Genomic DNA, 12,292 nt, shown 5'->3' with positions numbered 1-12,292 from the left:
AGTTACCATGGAAACGGTGCTCTTTCACGTGACCCATTTCCAAGCCCTTTAGGTTTGGGCTCTAACCTCCCACCACCGGTCCCATTACCTTATGGACCCTCCTTTTCCTTCCCTGCTGACATGTCCCCTTTCTCAAGGATTGAGTTTTTAGCTCTTAGAAATGCCCAGTGAACAAAGCCCTTGCCACTTCTTTTAAAGATTTTTTTTTTTTGATGTGGGCCATTTTTAAAGTCTTTTCTTGAATTTGTTACAATACTGCTTCTGTTTTATGTTTTAGTTTTTTGGCCCTGAGGCATGTGGGATCCTAGTTCCCCAACCAGAGATCGAACCTGCACCCCGGGCATTGGAAGGTGAAGTCTTAACCACTGGACCGCCAGGGAAGTCCCAGCACTTGCCGTTCTTGAGCCAATGTCTATGCATCTCTCAGATGTGATGGTTACTCCTCTGCTGTATGGCAGGCACTGTTAGCCCAGGGGAGGGAGATGTTGGCGTCAGGATTTCCACCGTCTCATCCTGAGGGCGATCTCCCAGTCTGATTTTGCAGGCTGATCCCAGAACTTAGGGGGCCACAACAGGACTACTTTTTAGCAATTTAGCAAAAAAATAATTTTGTCTTTTGAATCTAGCATGAGATTGGGGGATTGTGATTTTCTTTCTTTTATTTTTCTTGTATTTTAAAAAAGAATTAGACTATGTGGGTTGGAAATAAACAGCCACCCCCTACAACTAAAATTCACAGGTGGTTTGAGAAGCACCGAGTGAGCTAGGCCATCCTAGAGCTACAGTTAAGCATCCAGAGGCTGAAATGCCCAGGGAAGGGGTAGTTTTCAAGTTTTGTGATGTGTGCATGGAAGATAGAAAATGAGAGTGCTTGCAGAAGCCTGTGGAACGGTATCTGTGAGATCAGTGCCTGAGTTTGATGTGCTAGCACAGCTCACTGGGAAAAGGGGCCTGGACAAAGTGTGGGCTGACACACTGTGCTTGGTGGGGGGGGCCAGATCCACCCTGACTGGTCATCTTTCTAGAGGATTAGGTTCTGGTTATGGATGAGATTTTCGATACCCCCAGGCCCTCCCCGCAGCCCCTGGGGACAATAGGTCTTGGACTGATCAGGAGTCAGGGCTACATATAGATGTAGTGACTGTTCAAGGGACAAAACCAAGGTACTTTCACAGGAGTTTGGTCTCTTTTTCTGTTCCCCCGGGCTGCCATTCTCATTAGCTTGGAGAGTATGAGTTGATTGTACCCATCTGTGCTGCTTCTGGATTCTTGGCTCAAACCCATTGCAGCCTCCTCCGAGCCAGTACGCTATATAGATATTCATCCCCCTTCAGTAAATGCAATTAAATCTTTTTGGGAGGGGCTGCTAGGGGGATTCCTGAAAACTTTACTACAGGAGTAACCTTTTCTCTAGGATTGAACATTCCATTACAAAGATGGCTGACAAAGAGCTACAGCTCTACAGATAAATTGCTAACTAACCCTGTTTTGGGCACCGTGCTGAGCCCTTTATGGTCCCTCTAATCTCACAACTCTCTTATCTCCCCTCATTCCACACATTTCAAAAGTGAGGCTCAACTTTTCTCTTGTACACTATCTCCTCCTCACAGAATACCGAGATAGAGCTCATTTGGGTTATGGGAATTTAACTGTAGGAGGAATTTCATTTAATGTCTCAGCTTACGAGGCATTTCTTCACTTTTCCAGGGATCGTTTTGGATCTTGCCAGTCTCTTGAGCAGCTTGAGCCTGGCAGAAAGGCAGTCACTGGATGGTCACTGTCACAATGTTAAGCTGTGGTTGCCTCAGAGAAATCTCAGGTTGCTAGGTTTTGGTGGTAATAACCTCTGTATCCTATGTTTTATTTTGTCTTTACCTTTCTTTCTTTCTTTTTTTTTTTTTGGACTAGAGTTTTAACTACACAAACCTTGAGTGTCATAGGCCAAAACCCAACCCAAACCAAACCCAAGGCTCAGAGAGGTTAAGTAACTTGCTCAAGATCACACAGCCAGAGAATGCTGGAGCCAGAATTCAAACCCAGGTTTGTCTCTCCAACCATATGCTTAACTGACACATTATTTAGAATTTATATTAATGTATATTATATATCTTACTGGAATTAGAAGTATTAAAATAAGATTCAAGCCATGTGTATTTAAAACCACAAGGCTCCAAGGAGGCTACTGTTTATGCTGTGGTTAAGGGGTAAAATATGATTTCAAAGGCACTGAGGGTGGAGAGCAAGCTATAAACAGTACCACCTGCAAGGTTAGAGTTTTAATTTAGAAACATGCCCCTAAGTCAGGTGATACATTTATTGGTTACTCTGGGCACAGATCAAGCTGCATAAAATTTTACACCTCTCTCCCTACCTTTTCGTTAAAAAAAAGTAGCTCATGGTTGGAAGACACAGTTTTCATAGAATGGTCAGGGGGGAACAGTTTACAGGGATGTCAGGCTTATTCTTCCTGGCTGGCTTATTTCTAAGATTCAGTTCTTGTTTTCTAATCGATCATATTGACGAAAATGAAAAAAGACACACACCAGTGTTACAAAACCTTGTATTAATCATTTCCCTTCACTTTCAATATAACGTTGATATGAAATATAGCCATGATTCTTAGTTACATGGGAGGAAATGAGTAATAAATACATTGTAGCAAGTTTAAACCACAAGGGTGTTTCACTGGTAACATTTGAAAACTGTACACTTGCAAAGAACAGCTTCTTCAAACATTAGTATATCTGTATATCAGTAAAGCTTTTACATGTAACAAACATGCTATTTCCATATATGACAAATTTAAAAAATATGCATTGCTTGGCAACATGAACTAGGCAAAAATAGTTCTTTGTTCACTAACTTTATACAGGAAAACAGGACGAAAGGCATGCATGTACAATAGGGATGCCTGCACGGGGCATGCAACAAAAGAAAGCTTTTTAAGTCAGCTTACATTAGGCATAAATACATGAGGGTTATATATTAATAAGGGAGGAAGTCTTCTGTTTGACATTATTAACATTCCTGTTTTCTTCCTATTCCTCCCAGAGGAATACACATTCACCTTTAAGTAAAGATAAAGGAATTACAAAAAAATAAAACTCACTTTGCAAACATCTCTGATGACTTGTAAAACAAAAAATCAACATTAGTGTTATCATAGCCCCATGTGCAAATTATCCTTCCCCAGGGCCTTCTTGTAACAGGCACACCTGAACGCCTTGGTTAGGCTGCTTCCCTGCACCCAAGCTGGGGCCACCTGCCCAAGACATCCCCAGAGGGCCACCGAGATGGGGGCTGCTTTCTCCTCCCCTCGCTGCCCTTCTGGTTGTGCGCCTATGCATTCAACCCAGCTCAGCCCCCAGCCCAGGCTCTCAGGGAGATCCCGGTTCCAGAGGGGGAACGTGCACCTACAAACCTTGCACTGGCAGTAGCTACAAGAGGGGCAGAAGAACAGAAGACCCGGAGAAGGCTCCCATTCCGTAAAAGGCAGCCGACGACACCTCAAAAGAAAACCTTGTTTCCCTCAGTGTCTCTTCAAATGAATGGGAGAGGGGGCCCAGCTCAAGCTCCAATCCTGAGTACCAAAAAGGGACCGTCAATACACAGCATTGGAGAGCTTGGTGCAAACAGCCGCCCTCTTCAGGGCATCTATTTTGTTTGCTGGCCCTTGGTTTAAAAAGTGAAACTCAAAAAGCATGTGGAAAACAAAACAAAACATATCAGCAGCAATGTTTCATTTCTTGTACACAGTTCATGTGTGTCTTCCTACTGTTTCTGGTAAGAAACCACTATGAATAAAAAGCACCAATAAAACATCATACATGATAACAATATCGTAGAACACCACTGTCCCTGGGACAATGTAGAGATGTCAAATACACACTGCTTAAATCAGAACAAGGGGAGAAAAAAAACCCATGTAGTGAAATAGATTTTACTCTGAGATTTTTAATGTTTACTATTTACTTAATATAAAACAGTTGCATTTGGGGGTCAATGGGTAAATACAAAAAAAGGCACTGCCGCTTTATTACTAAATATCCGACTTCACAGCCTTATATGCATGCAACTGTTTGATTTTTTTTTTTTTTTTATAAATAAAGTTCTTTTGCTTTAGGATTTTTAGATTGAGCTGTATACCTGCAGTCAACACAGGACTCAAAACAAGGTGGGGACAGGCTCCTAAAATTTATCAGAACACTCAACTTAAAAAAAAATTAAAACTAAGAGCAAAACACAACTAAGTAGATAAATCTATACACAGTCAATGAAAAATAAGCTTTTCTTTTAAAAAAAGAATTATGTTGTTATTAATAACAGACTTTATCATGGTTACCAGCCATAGCAAGTTAATAAGTAACATATCCAAAATAATATCTCTAATAATCAGATAACCATTGTTTCTATATTCAGTGAAGGAATAAATAGAAATTCAGATTTGCAAATACGTTAAGGTCTTCTTCCTTTTAAAGGATTCATGCTAATGTGATTGTGTTCACAATCTGTTTTCTGAACAACCCGAGTGTTTATGGATATATGTGTTTTGCAGCAGATCTGAATGCTTTTTAACTTCTCCACAAGATGTGTTATACCATTGTTTTTTTCTTCCATTAACGTTCTTAGCATCCAAAACACCCCTTCGCAAACCCTCTGGTCTTGCCTTTGGCCTTCAACATCTTTGACCTGTCCTTCCCGGCTCACACATGATCGTCCATCCCAACACATTCCCCAAGTAACCCTAAGCTTGCTTAGAAAAGGGGAGTGGAGGATGAATGTTAATGGCACTTGGTTAAAAAATATCAACTAAAAAATGCTGCCTCTTTCTGCAAATGAATTTGCATCTTTAGAACATAGTCACCCATGGAGAGCCCCACTCTCTTTAAAAAAATGCAGTGCAGGATGTTGTGGATTCATGTGTTCTTTGCTTGCTAAAGGCTCTCTGTGATTAAGATGTTCCCACATTTTAGACCTTAAGAAGACTTTGCAAGCTTCACAACATCCAAGGCTGTGTTGGGTGTACATTTTCAATCTTGAAGGTAGAAGAAAGCTGTTTGGATTTCATTAAGGCCTTTTAAATTGTATTTACTTCATTATTTAAAAAAATAACCCCAAGCAAACGCAGTGATTTTCATGGTCTGATCTCTTTAATTTCGACTCTGACTTTGCTAAAAAACAAACCCAAAAAATTGCACCAGACACCCATTCAATAAACATGCCTCCTACCATCTCCCTGATCCCGCCTCTGGCTGAGCTGTCACACCATCACTTACACAACCCAATTTTCCAGCGCAGAGCACATTTCCTCTTGGATTTCCTCTAATACCCTCCATTGCATCAAATTCCAAACGTAGTCTTTCTTGCCCTTAAGAAATAGAGCTATTACTTCGTGGTAGCGTAGTTTGTTAATCTCTCACCATGTAAGTAGTAGTTTTGTCTCCCTTCCGTGTGGGTGGATAAATCAGCCGACAACACAGCAAATCCCTGACGTACGTGATAGAATCATCATTTCCATCATGAAGTCGACCTTTCTCACATCTTCTTCCACTGCCCACCTGGGACGTCTCCCCGCAGCTCTCTCTGCCACTTGCTGACTGACCGTTTATACACTGTTGCCGGACCTTGCTCTTCTCCTCTTCCTCAGCGGTGAGCGAGCCAAGGGGCTGCAGCCCCCAGGCTGGGGTTCCTGCGAGCAACCCCCCAAAAGTGGCCTTTTGAGCTTATTATCTGGGTATTAAGGCCTCTTGCTAGGGAAAAATATCCATCCTTGCCTTTTCTCCTCCAGTGAAACTTGTACCCACCTGTGTGTGTGTGTGTGTGTGTGTGTGTGTGTGTGTGTAGCGAGGCTAGGAGTGATAGGATGACACCCCATGGTAGGGTGGGGAGAATGAGGTTCTCCGGGTGAGAAGCAAATCCAGCGTAGAAAGGGCAGCAGGATTCCTTTAGACTCTCTAGGTGACTGCGCGCAATCCCATAACCGATCACATGGTGGCGCCCTTCCCACTGCTCCGCCCACTCCAGCCACATCCTCAACTCCACCTACACACTTCTCCCACCCACAGGTGGGAGACACAACTCAGGCCTACGTGACCGCTCCGTCTTCCCGAGAAGCAGAGCTTGGCAGCCATTTAAAAAGACGACCCTGCTGCTATTATAAAAATAGAGGAAATAAATGAATCCATAGCAACAAATCCTTTACAAAAACCATAGTATGAAGAAAAGTTCTATCCCAACTCTTTACACATTATGTACCCTTTAAAATTGTTATGTAAACAATACACAAATCAAAGTTTATCTGAAATTTTGTTGGAGGGAATTTCTCCCTTCCTGCCCCCGTTGCCATGTGGACTTCTTCTGCGGCTGGATTTCAAGCAGGGGCCTCAGGGAATCCAATCAGGGGAGACATAAAAGAGCGAGCCGCCGTTGTGCTTTGGTCGCAGGCATCCGTGCCTTCCTCCTGGGGCCTGACTCTGAAGGCAGGCTTCTGAGAAGGCTCCCAAGGGCTGGGGCTTCTGCCTCCCTCCCAAGTCTCTCATCTCTTTCCAAGCGGTACCCTCTTTTTTTTCCCCCTCATTTCCATCCAAGAAGCCACTTGCATTCCCTCCACCCGCTCCCAGTCCTATGTTTCCCTTAGAGATCCCTCCCCATGCCCCACACCAAGCCATCCCACGACAGAAACAAATGACAAAATAACCAATCCCAGGTCTACTGATATGTTTACAAGGACGACCTACGCTCTCATAAAATCAAAATGGGAGAGGGACCAGGGGGAAAAAAAAGGTTGCAAAGTATCTTGGAGGATTCTGTGCAACCCTGAAGATGGCTAACACTGGACCCGCAGCAGTCGATTTCACGGCCAGCGCGGTCACTCTCATCTTCAGCTCTAGATTGTGGAGGTCCGGTCAACCCCGTCTGGGAGAGAAAGAAGGACACAATGGGCACAGGTGAGCAAAGCAATTCCGTTCATGCCCACCGATTCCAGCGTCATGCATGTTGGACCTGCCAGTCTCTGAGGACAGATAAGGGTTAAATTCATCCATCCATCCATTCACTCATTCTTCACATACCCACCCACTCAACATAGCTATTTTTGCCAGGAGCCATACTGAGCCTGGAAACCAAGACGAAAAGACCTAATCCTCACACTTAGTCCAAGTATATATATATCCTAGACAGGACACAGACATGTAAACTGACAATGACATATGAGGGATAGTTGCTGTAATGGAGTATGTACCAGGCACAGCAGGAACATGGGGGAAGGAGTGTTTAGGTTGCCCTTGGAAGTCAAGGATGGTTTCACAGAGAAAGGAAATGACTTTGTAGATGGTCTGGTAGGAGAAGAAAAGAGGAGGCAGGAGAGTATTAGGGTGGGGAGGGCATACAGCTCATGTACAGGCGTGATGCTGCTCATCAAATGGGGGGCCTGGGGGCGGGTTGGAGGTTTAGGATGAAGGACAGGAGGAGTGGCAGGAGGTACGGCAGAGAGCCAGCTAGGTTTTGCAATACACATGCAGGTGGACCTGTCCAGCTCATGTCCCTTTCTTTGGGAGCATCTCCCTCTCCCCCTGAGTCCCTGCTAAAAGGCTGGGGACGAGGTGGTGGTGATTGCGATCCCTGATCACAGCTGAGCAGACCAGGGGGATGCAGCTGACCCAAACTGATCCAGATTCTCTGTCTCAAGAATCTGATCGGGGGCAGAGACACCAGGGTGAGATATTTTTTTGGCACCTGGAACTGAAAGATCCAGTGGACATGGAAGAGCGCTGAGGCCACCCAGCATATGCCATGTCAGTGTTATGGAGAATTGGTGAAACCAGGCTATAGAGAAGGTGGGGGACATGCCTGTCAGAGAGGAGAGGCCATGAGTGAGCCAGACCACAGAGGGAGCGGACGGCTGCCCAACCCCTTTTCACACGGGACTGTGGGAGAGTCCCCAGAATCAGACCATGAGGGTCTTGTGTACTACTAACAGGAGCTTGGACATAGGTATTTGGGGATTTATAAGTGGTAGAGTAACCAGATTTGACTTCAGAATGGTTTCTCTGGCATGGCTGGTGGCAGGAGGACCAGTTAAGAGGTCCCTACAATGGTCCATGCTAGAGTTTCTCCAGTGAGCAGAGAGAGGCATGGATTAGTCATAGGAGGTAGAAATGACTATGTTCAGTGACCACTAAATGAAGGCCAGGATGGGATGCAGGATGCCTCCCTGGTTTCGCTGATGTCCGCATGTCAGCAGATGTGTCTTGGTCTAAACCTCCGCGTCACAAGGCCCGTCTAGCAGAGGTGCGTCTAGATGCAGTGGGCAGAGCTCAGGTGTGAGAGGGGCGTGGCCGACTGTTCCAGGGAAAGCTGGAGGACCTAAGTGACACAGAGGAGCACTGAGCCCACTGCAAGGGTCTCCTGGCCACCTCATGGGTGGTGCCAGGCTGGCATCTTGCCAGCAGGCACTTGGAGGAAAAGTGTTTCTTTCATTCAGATTTTTAATGAGATCACTGTAGGTCCACATAAGAAATAGCACTCTGTTTCTGGGTTTGCCCCTAAGGTAACATTTTGCAAAAGTATAGTATAGTATTACCACCAAGATAGTGACATTGATGTAATCTACCCATCTTACAGATTTTCCCAGTTTTACTTGTACTCATGTGTGTGTGTGTGTATAAAGTTCTACATGATTTTTTGAGAGATTTTAAAGAAGGGAAGCAAATGGCCCCTGAGAGCATCTGTTGTTTCAGATTATCAATCCTAGAGGTCCCCAGATGTGAACGAATCACCTCTTCCCGCCTTCCACGCATGTCAACCTTAGCCTCTTGAGTGGTGGCTCGGCACTGGTAACTGGCTGTGGGAGAACAGTGAGTGTGTGTATGTGTGCACACACACGCGTGTGGGTGGGGTGAGGGTGCAGAGGCCACTCCCTCGTCTGTAGAAGCGCAGTGCGCACTCTTGCTGGGCCTCACTCGTCCATTCATTAATGTCAACTTTTCATAGTTGCTGAAATGAGGAGCTGAAAACAAGAAAATCTCAACTAACCCAGCCCCAAGTTGCATTTTCACAGAATTCTCACCCTATACCTCATCCTCCAAGGGTGATGGTCGGTATTCACCTGCAGGGAAATGACCAGTAGGTTAAGTCCAGACTCACCATTTACAGTTGTGCGGGTCGTGCACTGCACAACTCAAAGGGGCACCATTCACATGCAACCATCATAGGTTTTATAATTATTATGGCAAATTTCAAATGAAAGGCAGAATAATGTCTTGAGAAAGTGGAGCCTTTTCCCGATTTGCACTTATATCAGCTATAAGTGGAGCTTTAAGTCCCAAGAAGAAGTGAGGAGAGAAGGTGAGAAGGAACGACAACGGGATCAGGTGAAGCACAAACCCCAGAACATCCAAGGATGGACCGTGCATTCGTCTTTATGGTTTGATTCACTATGGACGCCATTCTGCCGGGCGGAGCCTCGCAGACTCATTCTGCTGGTACTGAGTCTCTCTGAACACCTGGGGCCACCAGTCAGGAGCAAGCCCAGCAGAGCCAGATGAAAGCCTTAAATAAAGACTCACAAACCAAGATGGCAGAGGCAACCCACCCCCTGGGCTTCCTCACCGGTTCTGTCGGAGGGGCCTGGGGAGAGAAAAGAAGAGATGGATAGGGAAGGCCAGGGAAAAGTAGCTTAGACGAACACCGAGAGGGCAGCAGTTTCTGGAGGAGACTGAAAGAGCAGAGATGCCAGCACAAAACGATGGGCCCCAAGGCTTGGGGCCCGGGGAGCAGCCCCATTAGAATGGCCATCCTGGGATGTGGTGTCCTAGGAACTTGGACACCTCTCCCCTCTTTTCTTGAGATGCCAGCAGAGGAACATCTTTTACTACTCTGCTTTCCTCTCCCTAGTCATTCATCCTCGTGTAAGATAAGTTCACTCACTGGCAGAAATTCTGTTCCCAGCAAAGTCATCTCTGTTGGCACCTGGCAGGGGTCGACCAGCAGAAAGGTGCTGTCACAGTGGGAGGGCACACTGCTGCCACTGCACCCAACTGGGCCACCCTGAACCTAATTTGCATTCCCTGCTCAGGAAGCTGCTTACGAGGCTTCCCACCAGAGAGGATTATTGAGAAAAAACACAGCAATAAAAAGGCTTAGGAGATTAACAAGATGAAAACATTAGCAAAAAAAAACAGTTCACAGATGTTTCCTGTAAAAATAGAAGAACAGGCTAAAAATGAAGTCTTTCAATGAAGACCTCCCTTTAATAAAGAGCATTTGGCATTACTGCTATTAATGATGATGACGATGTTAGTACTTGGCGGATTGATAAGAGCTTCCAACACACCAATTACCTGAGATCTGTCAAGCCCGGGGGGAGGTCAGTCCTCCTGGCTGACTCTCACAGGCAATGCAGGACTGAGTGGCGTTGCCCCGCAAGCCAGCCCCTGTCAGGTGTCAGGTGGGAGGGCACCTGGGCTGCCTACAGGGGGCTGAGCTTGGCCTGAAGGCTCAGGTCCGGAGGCCTTCCGTTTAGGACAAAACTGAGATATAATTTGCACACCACAAATTTCACCCTTTTAAAGTGTACAATTCAGTGGTTTTGAGCATATTCACAAGAGTTGTGCAGCCATCATCACCATCTAATTCCAGAATATTTTGTCACCCCCCCCAAAAGAAATCTGGTGCCCATTAGCAGCCACTCTCCATTCCCACCTCCCTCCAAACCCTGGCAACCACTGATCTGCCTTCTGTCTCTGTAGGTTTGCCTCTTCTGGACATGTCACATTAAGGGAATCATACGCGGTGTGGCGTTTTGTGTCTGGCTTTTTCACCCATTAGCATAATGCTTTCACAGATCAGCCACGTAACAGTACTTCATTCCTTTCCAAGGCTGAAGGACATTCCACTGTGTGGCTAGAGTGCATCTTGTCCGTCCATATTCATCTGCTGATGGACCTTTGGGTTGTTTCCCATTATTCCTCAGGGGCTGTCAGGGTGCTGACCCAACCTCCCCGGTTACCTGGAGAAGAGGCGCTGGTGGCACCACACGCAGAGGTACCAGGAGTGAACCAGTGATGCTGCGAAGCTTCTAGGATCTGAACTGAATGGCCAAGGGAGAGAGTGGTGTTTGCAAAGGGGGTTCCCCGGAACCCCAGCGGGGGGTCACGGGGGGAGCTGTGCACCCCACCGTCTGTCTGCTTCAGCTAGCTCCCTTCTGGTACTGAGCGGAGGCTTGCTCCCAGGCTATGGAGAACCTCGCATGGGTGAGGTCAGGTGGGTGCAGTCCCGGCCTGTACTCTGCTCCACACAGAGCATTTACCTTTGTCCTATTTGGTTTCAGCATAAGACTGTGTTTGTAGAGACTAAAAATCTAAACATCCCTGGTCAGGAGGACAAAGCTCTCTGGAGCAGTGGCTTATGACAGCCTTTCTTTTTGCTGCTGCTGCTGGGCTAGCACAAATTGTGCCTCTCCGTGTACCCATCTCTGGCTCTGGGGTGGGTGAGCACGTCCAGACCGGACAGGGCTGTCGGGAAGGGTCACAGGAGGCCTGTCTCAATCTCCATGAGTCACAGCCTCCCTGGAGGTTGGCAGGAAGGGACGGACATCTCTCCTCTGCCTGCCAAACATCCCCAGGGCTGGCAGTGAGTCCAGGCCAGAGAAAGGCACACGTTTAGTACCAGGAGGGCACTGAAGGCCTCCCAGGGCTGTTGTGACGATGCAGGGCTGCAGACCAAACACACAGTGGGACGACCCAGCTGCTTCTGGGAGCTCCTCCAGGGGCTGCAGCCCTGCACACCACTGGCGCATCCAACTAGACCGTCCCCGTCACACTGCGAAGGACGCCTCGGACTGCTTGGGGCTCTGGGCGTCGTGGAAGCCATTGGAACAGGGAAATGTAAAAACAAGGAGGGATTTTGGTTTCAGAAATTCTATTTTTAGAGCAAGTTGGGATATGCTTGGACCGGACTGGGGGATCTAGTGCCGAGAAGGAAGGAATCCAGTGCTGTGGGGGAATGTTTCCACTAAAAGCCACGTCTTGTGTTCCTGGCTCCTCCAGCGCCCGCATTGGGCTAGGACAGCTGCGGGGCTGGGACTCCAGTGTGCCCTGGGGGGTGGAGCCTCTGGGGAAAGAGGGCAGCCTCGGTCTCCAGGGACCCGAGTCACCTCCCAGAGAAGGAGGAGGAGCAGGGCGCTGGGGGCCACTGTGTATGGTGTGGCTTGACAAGGGTCCGACAGCACCCTGCAGCCACTGTCCCTCTCCCTCCCTGTCCCCTGCCTCCCCGGCCTGTGCCCTTCCCTCTC

The 12,292-nt window shown here is 47.0% G+C and overlaps 1 protein-coding gene across 3 annotated transcripts in view; it reads right to left on the bottom strand.

Moving 5' to 3' along the window:
• Positions 1-2,546: 2,546 nt before the first annotated feature.
• Positions 2,547-12,292, bottom strand: part of SAMD4A (sterile alpha motif domain containing 4A) — a 223,709-nt gene continuing 213,963 nt past the window's right edge. For all 3 annotated transcript variants that reach the window (XM_007192885.2, XM_007192886.2, XM_057543929.1), the window contains one exon: positions 2,547-6,915. In XM_007192885.2, coding sequence (XP_007192947.2) covers positions 6,887-6,915 — 29 coding nt within the window. In that variant the 3' untranslated portion in view covers positions 2,547-6,886. The remainder of the gene's footprint in view (positions 6,916-12,292) is intronic.

Source organism: Balaenoptera acutorostrata, chromosome 3 (assembly GCF_949987535.1).
Source record: "Balaenoptera acutorostrata chromosome 3, mBalAcu1.1, whole genome shotgun sequence".
NCBI classification, from domain to species: Eukaryota; Metazoa; Chordata; class Mammalia; order Artiodactyla; family Balaenopteridae; genus Balaenoptera; species Balaenoptera acutorostrata.
The sequence above is the reverse complement of the archived record's forward strand: the minus strand, read 5'-3'. Positions and strand labels throughout refer to the sequence as shown.